We start from the raw sequence: 21,100 nt of genomic DNA, 5'->3' as shown, positions 1-21,100 counted from the left end.
GGCTACACTTACAATTTTTCATTTTTAGTTTTGCATTTGCAGGATTGCTGATTTATTTTTCATTTTAAGCAACAGGTGGCATTATTTCCAAAGTAAGCATCCACTAAAAGCTACTACGGTTTAATGAGCAACTAAATTAGTAACTCGTTCTGCCCTTGGCAGCAAATGAAGCCATCAAATTACATGACAAATAGGAAGCAGTGTTGTGCATGTAATGTATATATAGAAATAAATAAGAGCAATATAAATAACAGTATATTGAGTACCTACAGATAAAATTAAATGCAAATAGAAACCTGAAAAATCTGGGAGATTTTTAAATAAATAAATACAGACCATGTTCTTTTGTTTGTTCATTGCACAGCTTCACAAAAGTGTGAACAAACTGTTGGATTTCTAACAGGCGGAGTGGCCACCTGGTGTGTGGAGGCTGTTGTGGTCGTTGAGATTTAATCGCCGACCTTTAGACTTTTGCTGCATGAGCTTCTTTCTTTCTGTCTGTTTCCTGTCTTACAGCTGCGAGAGACAAATAAAACAAATTGAAAAATGAAAAATAAAGTCATCGATTTGGTGGAAAAGTGAATCCTGAGCGACAGCGAATCCTACTTTCTGAATTTCTTCCCAAATCTTTACAGATGGTATCTCCATGATATTTGAATCTCATCAATACATATTATTGGGACTCTGCGCTTCGATTGCAGCTTGCAGTGACCCGAGTGAACAGAGAGAACAGCCATATTGGTGGAGAGCAAGGATCTTACCCAGTTTAACCACAAGGTGGTGCTGTGTGTTCATCAACATGTGCAGCGCGAAGCAGAAATAAACTCTGAAAATGTTGCTGGTGTAGTTATTGCGACCGATTTTCTGTATTTTAACATAATTTAGTGATTTGTTTTTATTAAAAGTGATATCACACGGAATTTTGTTGTGCAAAGTTGGATAACAACAAAATCCTGAGTTTAAATTTAAAAGATGAGCATCAGCTTCCGAGGCGTTGAAAAGGATTTCTTTACCTGTCGTGTAGAGGTTTTCAGTGGCGTGAGATTTCTGTTAATAGGACGTTTTTTGTATATTATTTAAAAATTCAGTTATGTCTTGAAATTCCCAAGAATCCAACAAACAGCAACATGAAAGGAGCATTAAAATAATGAAATTCAGTCAGAAATAAATAATGCAATTAAATTTATATTTCACTTTACATGTAAATGTCAAAGTGCCGCAGAACTACAACAAAAGCATTAACCAATGTAAAAATAAAACAAATTTAAAATATCATCAATACATTTGGTGAGCAGAAATCTGTTCATTGTTAGTTAAAAGTTCAGTATTTTATTTAGTTAACTGCAGCAGTATTAAGGGCCATCACTTTTGTACTGAGACCTCTGTTAAATATAGAAGCATGTAATGAATGAGCTGTGTATTGTAATATATATTTATTTATATACATCTTAAAATATGTGCCTGTCTTCTTGTAACTAAGTATATAATTAACACAACTAAATCTGTCCCTGAAAGAAGTTGTGCCCAAGAAAGACATGGAACAGGTTTGTTTAGTTTACTGTGTCAGTTTATTTCAAAAGTGATTAACAAATAAAACAAACAGAAAAATATAATAACATACAAGCAACACTGATTTCCACACTATTCACAGTATATTAGCCGTTTTCTTCCACAAAATGTAGTTCTACAGTTTCCCCTGCTAATTACAAGCTACATAAATAAACAAAAGTTCATTAAATATATTTTTGGTTTTATGTATTTATTTTAAAAATGCTTGTTTTCTTGACAGTGTTAATCTGTTAGTGCTTTTTTAAAACTAAAATATTGCTACAGCTACCACATTGCAAAGATATGTCACCAACACAAAATGCAGATTATTACTGCAAAAACAATAATGCATCTATAAATAAATGTAAAAATATTCTTCATTTTAGCAACTTATATGCCTCAATACAGTCCACATGTAGGACATTATTTTACAACAAATATTTACACAAGTCTCTGCCACTTGTGTACATAGAGTTCATTTAAATAAGCTTAAGGTTAAAGTACAGTCATAAAAATAATAAACACCGTCATATTTTTTCAGGTCTTCTTGACTCCTGATGCTGAATCAGGAATCCGTTCGCTTTTCTGACCCAGTTCTTTGATACAGCTTCAGTATTTTTTTGTCGTGAAAGCTTTTCCACAGATTTCTCTCCAGAATGAGATCGTGGTTGATGTAGAAAATTACTTCGCTCAAAAGCTTCTCCGCATAATAGTTTGAGTATTTGCTGTAGTCTTCTGTCATAAATCCATATGCACTCACCTGTGGAGAGCAAAGATAGTACATAGTATTAGTTTTAAGCTAAAAACAAAAAAGAAAAGAAAGAAACAGCTGATTTTGGATTTTGATACACTTTTAGAGCTTAAGAAAGATTAACTTAATGTAGAGTCCAACAAATAATAATCAGGTTTATTGATTGGGACATACTGTTATTTAACTAAGAAATCTTTATTAAGAAAAAAATAAAAAACTGAAGATTCAGAATCACTTATACAATTAATTTTTCTTCTTTTCAATAAAACACGACACACGCTCGGTCAAAAGCTGCATTGACCCATGTTTCTGCAGTCTTTCTGAAGTCTGTGGCTCAAACAGGAAGTGAGCTTTTCAAAATAAAAACTGAATTTCAAATTAAAGTTAACTTACATACTAAGAATGACAAAAACATAAAGACAAAAAGCATTGCACAAACTATACAGTCTAAATATTCCTTATTTATGACTAACTTACCGTGTCGCATGTGTGCAGAGCCACAAAGAGAGTAAACGCCCCGTTGGTTGGTCGCACAATTGCCCAGTAATCTCCACTAAGGTCATTTGAACTTAAGTACCTGTTGGCAGTGAAAATGTTAGCCTGATGGGATGCGTAATCTATGCAATTAATTATATGGAACCAATTCACAATACAAGTGTCACTTTCTAAAAGAGAATGACTAAAGTTGATTTAATCCAATAACATAGATTCAAGGTCAGTTATATGCTATTCATATCTTATTTATCTAATTACAGCTGTTTGTTGAAATGTGTTCTCCTTTAAAACGGTGAAACCGTTTTTTCTTCTTAGTCATAATTCAGAAATACCGCATTTTCGGACTATACGCCGCTACTTTTCCCCCACACTTTGAACCACGCAGCTTATAACCCTGTGTGGCTTTTCTGTGGATTGTTCTTCAACCACCAGGGGGCTCTTTAGCAAGAAGTGAATTGCTGGAAGTCAAAATTGGAAATCAAAGAAGTGCTAATTTTCATTTAGAACAATCACATGCTAGCAGCAGGTACGACGGAGAAATGTTTTCAAACTCATACCCCCTCATCACGGAAACCACACAAAAAAGTTTGTATGATGCAACTTTTAAGCTGAGGGCTATCGATCTGATAGTATCCTTGGTTTGGCGTTGGAGATGGAGGGCTGCGTCCTTAATAGCAGATTTATTGTGAAAAATCGAGATCGGTACGTTTCCGTTTTTTTTTGTTTTTTTTTACTTTGTAGGTGCGACTTATAGTAAGGTGAACTCTATAGTCCGGAAAATATGGTATTTACTGATTTAATTTGACTGAAAGTGGACTCGTTATTTTAGAGGTAAAAAGAAGCAATAGCATTCAAACAGCTTTTAACACTGATTTTTAGCAGGATAGTATCGTATCTTGGTTCAAACACTGACCTGTTTCGAACGTATCGCAGGAAATCCTGGTGCAGAACATAGACGTTATCCTCACTGAACTGTCCTGAGTAATAAGCTCTGGGACTGGAGGGAGAAAGACGGTCATTGGTTATTTTGTAAGAAGAAGAAGAACTCTGTCAAGATGTTTGTTCACAAAGACAACAAAACCATAAAATACTCCACATATTCCTTCTAATATTCTCTTTGGTGTTTAAACAGTTTAGACTTTTAGCATAAATCCACCAGCTCAGTGTTCGCTTGGGATGTGTTTGGGATCATAATCCTCCTGGAACTATCAATCATGTCTGAGTTTTAATCATATATGATTTTAGAAGCAATTTTGCAAATAATTGTCGTCATAGAGATGCAAAATTTAAAGCTTGAAGCCAAAAAATACAGCTGTGGAAAAAATGAAGAGCCCACTGCACTGAACCCCATTGAAAACCTCCTGGTTATTCCCCCAAATATTGATTTCTGAACTCTTCCTGAGTTAAAACATTAGTATTGTTGTTTCTAAATGAATATGAATAAATTTCTTTGCATTATTTGAGGTCTGAAAGCTCTGCGTCTTTGCTATTTTGACCGTTTCTCATTTTCTGCTAATAAAAACGTTTTGCTTGGATGTAGTTTATAGAATAAAAGAACAATGCTCATTTTACTCAAATATAAACCTCTAAAAAGGAAAATCAGAGAATCTGATCATTGTAAGTGGTCGTCTTAAGTGGTCTCTTAATTTTTTTTACAGAGCTGTATATGTTGTTGAAGATGAGATGTGATCATAAAAATCCCTTGTTCCATTTCTACTAAAATTAGATTATGACAAGGATAGAAATAATAAACCTCAACATTAAGCACACAAACTGTACTCACTCTATATCTTGGTATTGACCGGAGGAAACTTTCTCTCCTTTGAGAAGACCCTGCAGCCACTGGTAATCCCTCAGACCCTCAGGAATCAGGACATACTTTATTCCCTGTAAGGAAGAAACTGTGAGAAAAGTGTTTCTAATCTACCTGTTATGATGGTTTCTGTGTCATTTTAATACTTCGTCATGCGGGGCAGACTTGTATCCGTACTCCTTAAAAATTTCAAGGGATGCTGTGATTGAATGAGCGGTGTGAACATAAACCGACGTTTTTGTCCCTACGTCTTCCTCGTAGCCGTTGATCACTGCACCATTCATCCTGTCGCACAAACGAAACACAGCTTCAACATTTGTTATGCAAATAGGAATGATCAATGTTATTGTAATTGAAACCATCTAAAAAATTGTTCAAATGAAAACAAAAATGACAAAACACTTCTAGATGTATCTGTGTTTGACCACAACTCATATTTTTAGTCTACACTGCATATCAAATCAAATTAAATAAACCTTTTAGTGTTTCTGTTTGAATATTTAATTAACATAATGCAGATCTTTACAACATGTTATGCAGTAACATGTTGTTATACAGCCTCTGCTGTATAACAACAGAGGCTGTAGCTCCAGATACATTTCTTTAGTAGCACAGTAAAGTATAACTTTCTATCCCCTAATATATTATAAGTATAGAAGCCCTGAAAGGCAAAATGTTCCACAAAGAGAGAAAAAAAAAAAAAAAAACTTTAAAATATCTTAATTGTTTCTAACTCGCACATTTCTTTTAAAGCCAAGAGAAAAATAAGATTTAGTCAGCTTTAGAAAATGGGTCTTAAAAAAGTTTTTTTCAAAATAATTTATTTTCTTTCTTACCTTTCAGGGCTTCCATATAAAGGAAGCATTTAGTTAAAGGTCCTATGGACAATACATAACATTGTTTTATGTCTTGTTGCTGATTAAATAAAATGAAATAAACATAGAAGAGACAGTATTATATTTGTAAATGTTCCTTGATACCGAGATGCTGTCAGCACAGTTAATGTTGACAAAAATAAGACGGATGTAATGATTTGAAGACAGTAAAATCCTATTTTTATTGGTCACACCAATAAAAATATTGGTTGCACCTGATGTGTGTAAATCACACACCTAGGTGCAAACATTCCTGCTTTGTCTTTCTACTATAATCCATCAAATCCTTTGGCATTTTGTGGCTGCTTTTTAAAAACGATTCCAAAGAAGACTCCACCAAATGGTTTGTTTTCCTACCGAAACACGTAGTCGTGAGCATCAATCTCGGCGCCCATCTTTGAGCCGTTCAGGATGCCGCCCGTTCCCACCACGGCACAGTGGATGCAGCCGTCCCCGCCTGGCTTTGGGAGGAGCAGCGGCTCTTTGGGCTTTGAGATCAGCTTCACTACAGGCTTTACATCTGCAAGCAAATATTTACCAAGGATGGTTACAGCTGGTTGATTTGCTCCAGCTGTACCTACAAAGGGTCACATGTTTGAAGCACTTATTAACTTTGTAGAATTACTTCAGTTAATTTATTGCTGCTAAATTTCCTTGGTGTTCCAACTACTTGGTTGTGAGTAAGCCGTTTACAAAAAGCAGAAGTGAGAACAAGTCTCCGTTTTATTTTCTACCTTTCAAAATGGAATAATATGCAAAAGCGATTCATGCAAAACCCTCCTATTTTAAATCCTGGGCTGTAGTGAATCGAGATACATTTATGGAAGAGGGAAAAATCTGACTCAGAATTGTGACGTTAATCTATGCTCACTTTTTAGTGACCCCGCCTCTTGCCCGGAACGTTAGCTGGAGATAGCTGGAGATGGGCACCAGCAACCCTCCCGACCCCAATAGGGACAAGGGTGTACAGAAAATGGATGGATGGATGGATTTTAATCATAGAATTTAGACTTTCTATTTTACAAATTCAGACTTTTTTTCTAAAAATGCTCACTTTAATCTTTTATCTTGTTTTTTTTGTTGCTCAGAATTATTACTTCATTTTTTATTTTAATCACTTTAATCTCAAATTTATGCTGTTTGTCGGATAAACTAGTTCATCAACCTGATAACAATAATAAGGTGATTAGTCTAATTAACAATCCATGATTTCCACAACGAGAGAGTATTTCCAATTCCCATAATTTAGGGCGTTCATTAATCTTCTCAGGAGTAGATAAACTGAGCTAAAGCTCAAATTAAGCAAGATAATAAAAGATTGTGACAGAATGACGTAGGTTTGCCAAGAATGTTTTTGGACACATATAACAAAAATTAAGAAAATTACAGCCTTGTGGTTTGCAATATCTGAATGATCTTTCGCTTGTGACCCAAAAAGTGAATCAGCCAATCACATGTCAGCAACTCAAAGCATTTGGGCATCTGGATTTGATGAAGACGACCTTAAGAAAGCTCAAACCAAGTATGAGAACTGGGAAGAGCAGCTTAATGCAACATATTAAAGCTCAGGTTTCTTGAATTTGACATTAATTAACTATCCTCTAATAATCTCCACAGTTTCCAGATTCCCTTTTAGCAAAGATCAGGGGTCTGCAACCTTTATCATCTAATGAGATTTGGCAAAAAAAATAGTTTAAATGTTACATAACATTTTTATTCTTCAAACATCTAATACATTTACATAAATATCTACTCATTTTAAAATCTGAAGTGTAACGGTTTGAGATACATTTATGGAAGAGGAATAGTGCCACTTAGAAAACTGTATTATAATTTATTAGAATGTTTAAACAAACACAATTTTACTTCTATTTTTCAGGATTTAAAGTAAAAATAAACATAAAATGTTGCAAGAAGAAAATTTTTGTCTGTGGGATGAAAAATAACAAGAATAACAGATTTAAAAAGATATTGCTGGTTCTTTTACTATCATTCTTTGTGGAAATTCAGTGCAAATAGTGCAGAAAAAAAACAATTAAAAACTGTTAAAAACCTGCATCCAAAACATGAGCTGGTTCTTTTAATTTTTCAGCCAAACTTACTGCCCGGTCCAAAGAGCTGCAGGTTGCAGACTCCTGATTTACATAATGGACCTGCAACCAGCAAATCTGCAATAACTGTGTCAAATTCTCCTACAAATGTTTCTTACAGCTTGTTGAATATTTACCAGGAAGAATTAAAACGGTTCTGAAGACAGAAAGGGGTCCAATCAGGTACTCACAAGGTGTAAAAAAAGCCTGAAGGATGTACATGAAAAAAAAAGCCACCTACCACTATATTTCATTCCCATAAAACCAAAAGGATTGTTGAAGTGCGAGAGCCGGTTCCACTCTCTGATGTTGAAGTTGTCTTTGTGCTGAAACATGCGAATGTTGGGAAGGAAAGCTTTCTGGAAGTCCTCGTCCTTGGAGTTACGCAGAGACTGCGGACAAGTCTGAGTATGCAAAACAAAGAGCTACATTTAAAGATAACTCTAAAATTGCTGTTTTTGTCTAGACAGCTGGAAATGAGGATTTGATTTTAAGTAGCAACTCGGAGACAGCTCAGGAGTTGGCAGCTTAGCCAGCTAGTGGAAACGCATGCAAAGAGAAAAGCAAACAAAGAACGGATTAACCCGAAAAGCAAACATGTAAAGACACAGCCAGTAGTCGATCACTACTCTCCCCAACGTTAACTCATGAGGTTCCTGTTCAGTCCCACAAAAATACTCACTGTTGGTGTTATTGGAGCATCCAGATTGTATATATCCTCAAAACTCCACTGAGGAAGTTTTTTGAAGGAACTTAAATCCATGATGGGGACAGGACTCTCAGGAGCTCTGCTCTGAGTTTTAACGTTTCCTAGGGAGTAAATGTTGGTTTTATTGGTTTTCCTCTCAATCTCTGTTGGCAAACCTGATAACAGACTCAGCTTCCTTATCATTTGCACAACATTAATCGATGTATCTTCACCTCTAGGTAGTACTTTTCCTGAGAAGACTTTCCAACTTTGAGAGAAAAAGAAAAAGAGAATGGTGAGAGGAAATAATTAGAATAAATAAATAGTTAAAAGGCATCAGAGGAATCTAGTGGAGAAACTTACTTTGATTCACCTTCATAATTTTCCCAAGAAAGAATAAAAAGAAAAAAGCTCACTGCCAACACCAGCACCAAGGAAAAAAATGCTGTTTTTTGCATCCTGAAGTGGTTCTGCTTTTCAGAAAATACGTTTCCCATGAAAAGTCACCTGCGTTTAAAGAGAGTGCTCAGTCACGCCTATGTAGGCGAGCCAGAGAAGTAATGTCATGCACTGGGAGGGGAATTTATTCAAACCTACAGAACCTGAAGTGCCTGATATGTGGGAACAGAAGTGACAGAGCAGGGCTGCACCTGTTTTCTGAGAAAAGAGCAGCAACTCCAAAAACACACAGAGGTTATACACAGCCTTGGAGTATGTGAATGACTGAAAAGCAGGAAAAGGAAGCGTATCTGTTCATTGACAGGTTAGCTTTGCATGTTCACCTGCTCTGTGTGGACAGGTGGGGTGTGTTCATATGAATAAGACAGTAAAATGTGAGAAATCAAATTACACTGTCTGCATTGAACAGGCAAATATTTGAATTTGTGGTCCAGGAGCAAAGAAACATTCTGGACAAACAAGATATTACATCATGTAAATCCAAGGGTTTGAACTATGGAGAAGCATTATTATTATAATACCAATTATGCATCCAAGTCTTTTTGCATTTTGCTATGTTACAAACAACAAATTTTATTGCATTTCATAGGGACTTTATATGAGCATACAATGTAAAGCATTGCATTAAATTATCATAATTTACAAAATCATGCAGTTGGCATTTTTAATGGACTTTCAATGCAACTTGTAGAACAACTTTGCATTAAAAGTGTCATTATTTACTAAATGACACTTCATGACAACTGTCATAAACATTCATAAAGACTTCTTTATGTTCATGACAGGTGTTATGTCAGTCTTATGCACACCCCTTCAAATAAAGTGTTACCCAATGTTGCTACATAATGTGGTGGGATTAAGAAGTAATGATTCTAAGCAATATAATCATCCAGCAGAGATTAGCCTTACCAAAGAGGCAGGAAGGGAATTTCCCAAAGACTGAGCTCAACTACTCTAAACAGAAATTTAATAATAAAGAATAAATGTGACTTATCTGCTGCAAACAATAACCTTTCCGAATTACCATAACATCACCATCATCATACCAGTTCAGAAGAGGGTATTGGGTTTACTTGGAGGAAAGAAATTGTGGTTTCCAATACAGAATAAAGTTTAAATGTTGAGAATAAAGTGACAATTTGATTTTAAAAATTATGGGAAAAAATGTCGAGGTAAAAATGAAACTATGTTGAAGAAAAGACTGGAGGCTAAAACTGTTGTGGTTTTAGGCAAATGTGGGCTCACCTGTACGTGCTGACTAAGAGAAAACGTCCAGACAATATTTATAAGCTAAATCCTGTTCAATGTGCAATGCCTGTGAGCTGGTTGAACAGGCATTGCACAGCAACAGGTGGGTAACTAGCAACCGGAGACACTATTCTCCATTCAGACTGTTCACTTCTGCTCTCCCTGTGGGATCTAATTAATATTTCTGTCTTTAAACCTTTTGAACATTTGGGATATTGATGCCAATGACCAGTCCAAGAACGGAAAATTATTTATTTTAGTTGCATGCCCTGAAAGTAGTTGAATAAAACTGTTTTATCATTTCTTTTTTACATATTCGTTCACAAGTTTATTAGTTTTCTTTTAAAGGGTTGTGCTCTGTAAGCGGTAATTACTAAGGGATTGGTTTTGACCAATCCCTTAGTTAAGTACAATTTTCGTGTATCTGTACTTTATGTAAGTAGATTTAATAATGGGTACTTTCTACTTTTACTCCACTACATTTTTACAGTAAGTACAGTAAGCTTAAAGAAAGGTAAGCTCCGTGGACGTGATGCTAGCTAAGCTAGCTGTACTGAGACACATGTTGCATCTGCGATGAAAAAAAGTTGTCACTCATGCACTGATTTATTGTGTGGAGGTGTTGACTGAGGTGTCGCAAATATGGGACAATGCTGGTACCAAAGTGCAGTAAAGTGGTATGATATTCAGGAACGATCCGATTCTTCTGGACGGATCTTTACTGATTAAATTTATTTCAGCTCCAAGTATTTAATATCTAGGTGTTTTATGGGAATGTGGATCTTTCAGGTCAATTTGAGAAGCAATTTTGATAGGTAAAAGTTAATTTTTTTGTGTCATGTAGTGCGGGGTGCTGGTCTTGACTTGGTCTTGGGTATGTGGTCTTGACTACAACTTTGCTACGTGGCTCCTCGGTTGCCTGTCCTCTCCCACCCACCTTCTTTCCATCCCCTTTCTGTTGTATTTCTTTAAAAATACATGCCACTAGTAGCAAAAAAAAGTGAAGTTCATGTTATGTTTGGACAGGAGACAAGATGTTTCCATCCCTGAAATTATGATGCATAGAATCAGATATCTAAGTCTAAACTATGTTACAGAGAGTAAAAATCAACAAAAAAACAACCCATCAGGGTGGGCGGAGGGGCGACGGAGGGAGGGCAAGAGTCCACGGGGAACAAAAAAAGAATCACTCAGTCAAAAAAACAGGGCGGTACCTGCCGTGGACAGTCCAGCGGGGGGCGCAGGAAGCGGAGTCCTGGAGACGGGTCCGTCGCCGACGCGGGAAGCGGAGTCCCGGAGGCAGCTCTGGAGGGCCGGCAGGAGGCTCTGCAGGGCCGGCAGGTCGCTTGGACGGAGCACTGGGACGCTCGGAAGGCTGCTCTACAGCAGCAGGCACAGGACACTCGGGAGGCAGAGTCTCAGGCGGAGCACAAGGACACTCGGGAGGCAGAGTCTCAGGCGGAGCACAAGGACACTCGGGAGGCAGAGTCTCAGGCGGAGCACAAGGACACTCGGGAGGCAGAGTCTCAGGCGGAGCACAAGGACACTCGGGAGGCAGAGTCTCAGGCGGAGCACAAGGACACTTGGGAGGCAGAGTCTCAGGTGGAGCACAGGGAAACTCGGGAGGCAGAAGCTCGGACAGAGCACAGGGGGCACTAGGAAACTCGGGACAGAGCAGAAGGGGCACTAGGAAGCTTGGACGGAGCAGAGGGGGCACTAGGAAGCTCGGACGGAGCACAGGGAAACTAAGGCTCGTCCGCAAACTCGGGAAGCTCGGGAGGGGCGGGGGCTGCTCACCAGCAGCGGGCACGGGGAACGCTGGACGCTGCTCACCAGCAGCAGGCACGGGGAACGCTGGACGCTGCTTACCAGCAGTGGGCAGGTGACACTGGGGCCGGAGACAGACGCCGCCTCGGCGCGGGGACCGGAGGCAGCGGGGACTGACGCCGCCTCGGCGCGGGGACCGGAGGCAGCGGGGACTGACGCCGCCTCGGCGCGGGGACTGGAGGCAGCGGGGACTGACGCCGCCTCGGCGCGGGGACTGGAGGCAGCGGTGACGGCTTGGCCCAGGGGCCGGGACCTCCGGCGGCTCAGGGCAGCGGTGACGGTGTGGCCCCACTCCGGGCGGGAGGATCGCCAGCCGTGATCCCCACAGCAGAGCTCCGCCACTGAAGTCCTCCAGCGGGACTGCTCCAAAGCACCGCCAAGGGGCTCCACCGTCTAAGCCGCATCATGCGTCTCTCACCTTCTGGTTGGTCGGATCCTACTGTCACGATTTGGGTGGTTGGAAGGTGAGGGAGGACGCAGGCAGACCCAGGTTGAAGTGATGAATAATGGTTTTAATAATGAAATAGTCCACAGAACTGAACAACGGGGAACAAGACGTTACACCACGAGGATCCGACAAGAGACAAAGATAACAGGTGGGGCTACATACACTGGGAGGGTAATCAAAGAAACGAGACACAGCTGGGATCAAACAGGGAAGACAGACTCACTGGGGAACAGGCTAATAAACACAGAAAATCCTCAAAATAAATACACAGAAATCACAGATCACAACACAAACAAGTGTGGCAGAAGCAACAAAGGCAGGAATTTAATTAAATAAACAGGAAATCAACAGCAGCAGTTTTCCTAGAAACAGCTTGGACTGAAACTGAATAGGCATACACAAATTTATACAACGTTCTGGTTTATTGTGCAACAGTTTGAAAGTTAAACTCATAGAACTAATAGAAACAATGCTCCATTGTGTTTTTCATAATTATCTGATCAGTGCAGGTGTGCGAGTGTGTTTAATACAAGTTAAAAACGATAAGCAGTTGTTGTTGGAACGGACAGCCGTGTTAAATACTGCAGGGAAATTAAATAACATATTTGGAGTCCTGAATAAGTCTTTGGAGCAGATCAGGTTGCGGAGGAGTCTCAGATGGAGTAGAGTCTGAGCTGCTCCTCCAAGTCTCCTTCAGACATGTCCCCGAATGTCTCCTTGTTGTCTTTCAGCAGCTGGAAAATGGCGGCCAGCTGCTCCCGCTGCACCCTGGGGGGGGGAGGAACAGACACAGAATAAAATGTTCAGAAAGTTTTCTCCAGGTACGTAATAAATACACTTTCTAATAAATAGGAGATTCTGCACAAGGATTTCTTTGTATCTGGTCTGGAAAATTTGGGCCTAGTTCTCCAAATGCAGAAAAAAATAACAGAATCTATATTTGAAGAAAACATGTACCACTGCAATATACAGCGTCTTGCAAAAGGACGTTCACATTTTGTTGCATTACAGTCACACATCTTCATTTATTTTATTGAGATTTTTGTGACACACCAACCCAGAATTATGTAATCTTAATGAAAAAGTGATAAATGGTTTTAAGATGCTATTACAAATGAATAACCTAAATTACAATCTTAAACAAAATAAAGCAGCTACTTTCAGAAAGGCAGACCTTTCATTGTAGCCATTCAATGAAAGGCAGACCATTAATCAGAGAGGAATCATTTTAGCTCAGGAGGAGCTGCAGAGATCCACTGTCATGACGTTTTGCTGGACGATAAATTGTCCCAGAAATTATTGCGACAAACAATTATATTTTGATTTTGTTTTTCAAGTAATATCATATAATGGCATAGTCATGTAAGTACATCCTCTCAATAAACTTTAATTTTTAATGAACATTAAAACCGGAACTGGAATACATTTTAAATATCCAAAATAAATTAACAAAACACCTGAAGCAACAGATAAAATGGAGACTTTTGTCATCTAATGTAAAGAGAGAGATACAAGAAAAACAAATCAACATGCAAATGGAAATGATCAGACTCATTTTATGCGATTCATTGATTTATTGCTTACTACAATACTGATTGGGTAAGAAAACATGTTTATTGGACATAACGCTCCAGCTTTGGAGATGGTACAGACTGAACCCAACAGGCTTGCAGCTGTAATTGCAGCAAATGATGTTCTCCAAAGTCTTAATTCAAGGGCTGCTGAATAAAAAAGCACTCCACACTTTTCAGATTTTTATTCCTAAAGGATTTTGATGTAGGATTTGAGAATATTACACTTTGAGAATATTTCGGCTGTTCTAAATGTGTGTTATATTTTGTGAATGTTATCTTTACTTGTTGAAGTGAAGTTTGAGTACCGCTATAGGTGAGTGTTGATTTTGGAAAATCACTCTGTTCATATTGACACACTGGAATCTCAGAGGTGCTTCAAGTTTACAGCTGACTAAATGAGAGATAAACATTTACTCAGATTTAGTAGCAGACAAGCCTGATTTCAAATGTATATCATTAAAATACTTTAAGTAAATGTTCAGGTTTTGCAAACTACTTAAAAAAAGTACAAAGTACAGACACATCGTACTCAATTATAGTGGCATGAGTAAATGTCTCATGTTACCTTCTGGTTTTATATATGAACAGTCTTTAAAGCAGAACAGATTGAAATTTTTTAAAGCAAATGTTCAGAAATAACTCCTTGTTTGGAAACTGTGTGATAACCTACTGAGAAATGACGTAATTAAACTAAATCCTATCAACATTTTAAGTGGGTGGTGCAAACTGTGCACCACCCACTACATCTAATGATATATTACAACATGTCTTCAGACATGTTGGGCCGCACAGTGGCGCAGTTGGTAGAGCTGTTGCCTTGCAGCAAGAAGGTTCTGGGTTTGATTCTCGGCCCGGGTCTTTCTGCATGGAGTTTGCATGTTCTCCCTGTGCATGCGTGTGTTTTCTCCGGGTACTCCGGTTTCCTCCCACAGTCCAAAAACATGACTGTCAGGTTAATTGGTCTGTCTAAATTGCCCCTAGTGTGTGTGCATGATTGTTTGTCCTGTGACAGACTGGCAACCTGTCCAGGATGAACCCTGCCTCTCACCCGGAGCGTTAGCTGGAGATAGGCACCAGCAACCCTCCCGACCCCACTGAGGGACAAGGGTGTATTGGAAATGGATGGGGTCTTCAGAGCAGTGTTACTGGATCAATTCAAGCAGATGGGAAATGGGAAAGCAGCCTGACTAAACAAAGCCGACTCGTCTAGCTGCTTGGCTAATCAGTGAAAATTAGTCAGCTGAAATCAGTGATAACTCATATTATTAAATCTTCACCTATTAGACCCAAATTCTGCTTCCAGCCTCGCTGATCGGGGCAAGATGCAGTAAAAAGCTAATTTATTAGAAAAATTCAACTCAGAAAGTAAAACTTGTAATGTATTGTACACTTCACTGTATACAAAGTGATTTTATTCAGGGCTTTATTTCTGTTGAATTTATAGCGTATGACAGTGACTCCCAAAGTGTGGGGCGCCCCCCCCCCCCCCTAGTGGGGGAGCAGTGTCATTGCAGGGGAAGCTTTTTGGATGAATGGGGAAAAAAAAGTTACACAAAAGTGTTTCACACTGTAAAGATGGTTTGTAGTGTGTTTTGTTGCAACCTGAAGTGTGAAATAAACTTCAGTGGAGTTTGAAAACAAAATATGTGTATAGGTTTATGTCTGAGGGCTGCACAGTGGGGCAGTTGGTAGAGCTGTTGCCTTGCAGCAAGAAGGTTCTGGGTTCGATTCCCGGCACCGGTATTTCTGCATGGAGTTTGCATGTTCTCCCTGTGCATGCGTGGGTTTTCTCCGGGTACCCTGGTTTCCTCCCACAGTCCAAAAACATGACTGTTAGGTTAATTGGCTTCTCCAAATTGCCCCTAGATGCGAGTGTGTGTGTGCATGGTTGTTTGTCCTGTGTGTCTCTGTGTTGCCCTGCAACAGACTGGTGACCTATCCAGGGTGACCCCGCCTCTCGCCCGGAACGTTAGCTGGAGATAGGACAAGGGTGTAAAGAAAATGGATGGATGGGTTTATGTCTGGTTGAACGATGTGTGTGCCCAGTTGATTATTCTTTTCTTTTTTGGTGGGGATTTTATTGTAAACCATTTTAATCAATATTAAGAGAAATATACTTGCAATATATAACACTATTTGGAATGAATTTTCATTCATTTTCTGAATTACTGAAATAAAAATGAACTTTCCAATGTTATTCTGCTTCTGCATTTAACTGGAGAGCCCCAAAAAGCCAAGGTGTCGTGACACTCTAACCCCCTCTTGTGGCGGAACAAAGAAAACCCCAACAAGGGAAGCAATCAACACCTGCTGAGGCACACCTGTGGACCACACTTCTAATGGAGGAAAACAGGAGGAAGACGTGGGATCAGATAAGCAACACTGTCACACCAGTCGCTTCATGGCCACATGAGGATGAAGAGCCGCTGAGGTAAACATCACTGCTGAGGTCAAGATTGGCTAATTGCTAATTAGCAGTTTTCACCCACTGGCCAGAAAGGGACTCTTTTAGGACAACGAGGTGAGGAGAACTCATACTTTACCACATATCTGCTCCTCTTTCAGCTTAACAGACACTTAACGTCTGCGTCGCTTTTACTCCTGCAATGATAAGAGCAGGATATGCAGATATGCTTCAGACAAAGAAAAAAGTCCCAACAACTTTGGCGTTTTTTTTCGAGCAGCGCTTTAACACTTGGATTTGTTTCTTTAAATCTCCTGTTATTCGTCCGTCAGACAGCTAATGGTGCTTAGCAGAGGCTCAGTCTGACCTTTACTTTCTTGCCCGTCTAAAGCTGAGCCCAGACAAACGTGCACTGTCCAGAGTCACACGTGAAGCAGCAAAATAGAAGATGGCTGCAGTGCTGATGTTGGCGATAATAATAGATCTGACCATATGGACTTTTAATGGAAAGTTTCATTGCATCTTTTTGTTTGGTTTCAGTGTATTTGAGTAGGGTTCATACAGATATGTTTTAGGCTGGGACTATTTTTTTTAAACTCTTGTAACAGATCAGTTATCAGAACTAGTGATGGGCTGTCGAGTCGTACACAAAAGTACAAAACTCAACAGAGAGAAAACATCTGACAGGTCAAATATTCACACCTTTTGGTCTCTTTATCCACCTTAATCTTGTCAAATGTTGCTACAGGACTGATTGTAGGGGAAACTTTTGGTGAGAGAGCACAAGTTGCAATAAAGCAATTAGTTTTATACAAGTAAAAAGTGTGTAATTTAATTTTTTTTTTTTTTTCAACTTTTCTGCTTTATGCAAGGCTGAAGCCACAAGTTATGCCAGTGCTTATAGGTTAACTTGTGGGTAGAGCAGATGTGTGTTGAATCAGAATCAACTTTATTATTAGCAATTTGACTTTGTTCAGTTTCTATCCATCCATTATCTTCTGTTTTCCTTAGGTAGCCCAAGGCGTTCCCAGGCCAGATGAGGAATTATACAAACAAGGACAGAAAATATTACATTGGAAGTTACTATTAAAACTGGCATGTTTGCCTCAATCAATTTGTCAACAAATAGTCCAGGGAGGAATATTTTTCGTGGTTGGTTCAAGAAGAATTGCCTTCTGAAAAAGAATGTGAGCTATGATGTTCAGTATCAGAAATAAAGAGTAAAGCACTGTTTGTATTTTATGATGCATAGCTTGTAATCCAACAGTGGTTCACTAAACCCCTAAGACAATGGTTCTCAATCCTGAGGGCCCACTGGCCTCACCTGCATGACTGAAAAAACCAACCCGGTCTCGCAAACACAAAGAGCCAGTGTATGCGTCTCTCCAGACAATAACACCAGAGCACAACACCGGTGTGAGGCGAATAAAAAATATGCCCAACCTCATTAAAGAAAACACGACAAACTTTATGACCGTGTCAGAAAAAGCTCTGATGTGCCGCAGGAGTTTTAAGCATCTGATTTATATTAACAAAGTTGGAGAAGCTGCTAAAAATGAGAGTATGCTTAGATGCTAATATTCATAACGGAAAGCTATTTCTTCAGCTCAATCTTTCAAAGATAAACACACGCAGTTGTGATTACATTATCCTGTTTAAGTTGTAGAAGTTCAGGTTCCCACGTGTCTCATCTGAATTTGCTCTGTTTGCTTAAATCAAGAGTATGCAACGCCAGTCCTCGAGATCCACTGTCCTGCTACTTTTGGTAGCATCCCAGATCCAACATAACAGAATGAAAAGTCTACATTACACCTTTTAATCTGCTCATTCACTATTTATTTGATTCAGATGTATTGGAGCAGGAATGAATCCAAAAGTTGCAGGACAATGGCACTTGAGGACTGGAAATGCAGATCTCTGGTTTACATGTAATTAGGCTGTTTATCCACAAAGCATCATGGGTCATATAAGAAAAGTGTATATTCTTCTAAAAGTTTTTCCCGGTTTGTGTTTTTCACTAACCTCTGCTCGTCTGCCAGCTCTTCTTTGGACATCATCACCTCTAAATGGTGCGATCGTGCCTTTCCAGGAACATACTTCAAGGAATTATTTGCATCCGATTCCACTTTCGCTGTTCAAGCAGAAAACGAGTACATGCTGATGAAACAGAAATAAATCCTGCCTGCCTGTTTGGTAACATTAAAATGAGAATGTAGCAAGAATTTCAGGTGAAAATGCTTACCGTTGTCCCCTGGGCTCTCTGTGGCTCCTTCAGTCTGGGGATAAGAGAAAGCACACTTTAGGAGCTCTGTATCAGAGAGCCCAATGAAAGACCTGCGGCCCATCGCTGACGAGACCTCGGACGATGAGTCTACCTCTAAACTGGGGACAGAAAGGCTCGATGTGGAGGAAGAGGACTCGACTGCTGCACCGCCTTCTGCGTGAAAGTGGGGGTGCCCCTGCTCCTGTCAGAGAATTATTACGTCAGAAATGACCTACCTCTTAAATTCATCAGTGACACTTTCTGCTTGTTCTTTGCATCTGATCCAGGTGGCTAAGTTTGAAAAGGTTCTTAAAGTATGCAAGTTGTTACACTGAGAGTTTCAGGTGGCATTTTGTGGCTATTTCTGAATGGTAAGCACAAATCGGAGACGGCCTCTGTGGAAGTTAAGGTATCCCCACAGGTGTTACCTTTCTAAATGAGGAAACTAAACAAAATACATCAGTCTGTAAGTCTGATGGATATGTTACCTTTCTATTGTACTGTCCTGTTGCACAGTTCAAATAAAACCAACCATTTTTAATATGAGATGCTCGGAACTGTTGTTTTTTGTTGCAAAAATGATTTAAAATAAAAATGTTTTCCATGTAGTTCCTCTGGATGCTGTGGATTATTAAAAACATTTAAACCAATATTATAGAAGTAATCAGGATTGCGGTTTGTTCAGATCCAGCTTCCTTCCCTATCGCACATGAGTGTATGACTGGGACTGACTGAATGCAGTTTTAGTGTAGAGCACTTTGATTGGCTAGCACGACTAGAAAACACTACATAAATTCAGTTCATGTATTTATCAATGTTAAGTCTTCTATAAATATTTGTACATTAATAAAAACATGTCACCCTTCTGAAAAGTGCGTCTATACTGTATATCCACTCAGTACTTGGTCAGGGCTCCATTTGGATGAATGAATGCATCAATTAGAACAGCCAAGATGCCTCTGACGACTTCCCTGGTTTGCTTGACACAAAAACTCTGACAGTTGCAGAACATGACCTGGATACATCTGTGTTTGGTGGCTCTTGAGTCCCCGACTTCAGCTGCAGTTCACACCTAGTAAATCTCAATACTCTTGAATGGGCTTTGCTTCATATTCCTCTCACACAGCTTTTTTTCTTCCACACAACTTCCCATAAAATATAAAAAAAGTGACTTCTTTATCATTTTTGTTTTAGCTTAGTCTCCTACCATAGTGTCATATCACCCATCTCGATTCATGATTGTGTATGCCATTAACATGAGTTTTTATTAGTTGCTAGACTTCATTATGAAAATAGGCAGAAATAAAGATGCGGATTTACAAAAGATGTGGACTGCTGGAGCCAGTTTGGGTGTCCTTTCCATTACAAAAGAATTATTCTAATGCAAACTACAATAAATTAACAGGTAGTCCTATACCTGAATTGGTGCATGGTAAGTTGTTCGCCAAAAATTACTATAACTTTTTAATTTAAAAAAAATGTAAATATTGTGTGTGTAAAATAAATATTCCAAAATTAGTCACAAAAAGAAACATCTATTCAATAATATTCTAATGTCCTAAGTTGCTTCTATACAATGCGCTTTAGTTTAGTTTATTTGTGGATCTATTAAAGCAGCCCAGAGCTCCTCCGGGCTGTTGTACATCCAGACACTGTCTTGAGTACTTAAAACAGATTAAGGGGGAATTACGCAAAACAAAACATTTTCCTGCAGCATTGCCAGACCTACTCACAGATTTCACTACATCCCAGTGGTCGTGTGAGCTCCCACTGATCTCACTCCAGTTGTCGGCTTCCGTCTTCCTCCCCTGCCCGGCTACATGGCCGTTCAGCTTCGCCTCGGACGTCGCTGATCCTCCGTCTCCTCTCTGGCCGAAGTAACTGCGCGCATTCGCGAAGTCCGCCGCGGGCGATGAGCCTTTGAGCAGCGACGTCGCGACCACCATGGCGAGCAGCGTGAAAATGATCGCGGCCAATACGAGAGTTGCCTCCATTCTTGTGATTCTTGTTGCGTCGCCGCCCCGGCGTCCACTCACTCGGCCATCCCGCTTGCTAGCGATAATCCCCCACCGTCAAACATCAACGGCAACGGCCGCAGTTTATCGGATACGGGACAATCTCCCAATCTTCTCTCGGACCAGAACGTCACATCCTCTTTTTGCACCCCGCCCTCTCCGTCGGCGGACTACGGGCGGTTGGACCGGGCAGTTGGACTGGCACGAAGCAGTGCAACGTGCTCGGCTCTGCGTCTGCAGATAATCCCATCAGCAGGACAAACTGGCGGACCCAAATGGTTTCTGACAGAACCCGTGTACTGGAGGTGTAGGCTGATAAAGTAAAGCTGTCAGCTGAAGGGAAAACATTCCTTACCTTCTAGTCAACACCTGAAGTTAAAGGAGGATACCGGGAAATACACCATCAGGGTAGATATCATGACTAGGCTACCAGAATAAATGTGCTGCTGAAAAACAGCTTTGACCCATTGACATTTTGAGGTGTGCTGCAACTTTTAAATCTTGTGAGTTGTATTCTTGCACCTCGATGGAACGGATTTGATTATCCTGTAACATCCCACAGAGGCTTTGATTGGATTGAGATGTGGGGGGAGTTGGAGGTC

At 39.6% G+C, this 21,100-nt stretch overlaps 2 protein-coding genes across 10 annotated transcripts; both read right to left on the bottom strand.

Annotated features, from left to right (window-relative positions):
* Positions 1–1,532: 1,532 nt before the first annotated feature.
* On the bottom strand, positions 1,533–11,286 carry LOC103481511 (alpha-N-acetylgalactosaminide alpha-2,6-sialyltransferase 1-like). Of its 3 annotated transcripts, XM_081600468.1 has the most exons (10): positions 8,624–10,429; positions 8,494–8,528; positions 8,255–8,382; positions 7,814–7,976; positions 5,840–6,002; positions 4,754–4,892; positions 4,578–4,681; positions 3,708–3,791; positions 2,777–2,876; positions 1,533–2,308 (listed from the first exon to the last, which is right to left on the bottom strand). In XM_081600468.1, the coding sequence occupies exons 1-10, from the start codon at positions 8,755–8,757 to the stop codon at positions 2,114–2,116; spliced, it is 1,245 nt and encodes a 414-aa protein (XP_081456594.1). In that variant the 5' UTR covers positions 8,758–10,429; the 3' UTR covers positions 1,533–2,113. The 3 variants fall into 3 exon arrangements, with proteins under 3 accessions (XP_081456594.1, XP_081456595.1, XP_008435223.2); XM_008437001.3 differs by having other exon boundaries at positions 1,534–2,308; positions 8,255–8,528; positions 8,624–10,242; XM_081600469.1 differs by lacking the exons at positions 8,255–8,382; positions 8,494–8,528; positions 8,624–10,429 and adding an exon at positions 11,182–11,286.
* Positions 11,287–12,539: 1,253 nt separating this feature from the next.
* Positions 12,540–20,662, bottom strand: mxra7 (matrix-remodelling associated 7). 7 transcript variants are annotated; one of them, XM_081600472.1, is made up of 5 exons: positions 20,217–20,657; positions 18,596–18,679; positions 18,463–18,496; positions 18,243–18,351; positions 12,540–13,010 (listed from the first exon to the last, which is right to left on the bottom strand). In XM_081600472.1, exons 1-5 carry the CDS (start codon positions 20,475–20,477, stop codon positions 12,896–12,898), a joined length of 603 nt encoding a protein of 200 aa, XP_081456598.1. In that variant the 5' UTR covers positions 20,478–20,657; the 3' UTR covers positions 12,540–12,895. The 7 variants fall into 7 exon arrangements, with proteins under 7 accessions (XP_081456598.1, XP_081456597.1, XP_008435218.1 ...); XM_081600471.1 differs by having other exon boundaries at positions 18,578–18,685; positions 20,217–20,656; XM_008436996.3 differs by having other exon boundaries at positions 18,596–18,685; positions 20,217–20,654.
* Between the last annotated feature and the right edge of the window lie 438 nt (positions 20,663–21,100).

Source organism: Poecilia reticulata, chromosome 19 (genome assembly GCF_904066995.2).
Source record: "Poecilia reticulata chromosome 19, P_reticulata-male-v2, whole genome shotgun sequence".
NCBI classification, from domain to species: Eukaryota; Metazoa; Chordata; class Actinopteri; order Cyprinodontiformes; family Poeciliidae; genus Poecilia; species Poecilia reticulata.
Note: the sequence above shows the minus strand (reverse complement) of the source record. Positions and strands in the feature narration are given on the sequence as shown.

Coding starts and splice junctions, on each gene's coding strand:
- LOC103481511 (XM_008437001.3), bottom strand. CDS start 8,757: ATGGGAAACGTATTTTCTGAAAAGCAGAACCACTTCAGGATGCAAAAA. Junction 6,003..7,813: donor TATGGGAATGAAATATAGTG/GTAGGTGGCTTT, acceptor ATTTGCTTGCAG/ATGTAAAGCCTGTAGTGAAG. Junction 2,309..2,776: donor CTCTGCACACATGCGACACG/GTAAGTTAGTCA, acceptor TGCTCTCCACAG/GTGAGTGCATATGGATTTAT.
- mxra7 (XM_008436993.3), bottom strand. CDS start 20,477: ATGGAGGCAACTCTCGTATTGGCCGCGATCATTTTCACGCTGCTCGCC. Junction 18,686..20,216: donor ACTGGGATGTAGTGAAATCT/GTGAGTAGGTCT, acceptor ATTCTCTGACAG/GAGCAGGGGCACCCCCACTT. Junction 13,011..18,242: donor GAGCTGGCAGACGAGCAGAG/GTTAGTGAAAAA, acceptor TCCCCCCCCCAG/GGTGCAGCGGGAGCAGCTGG.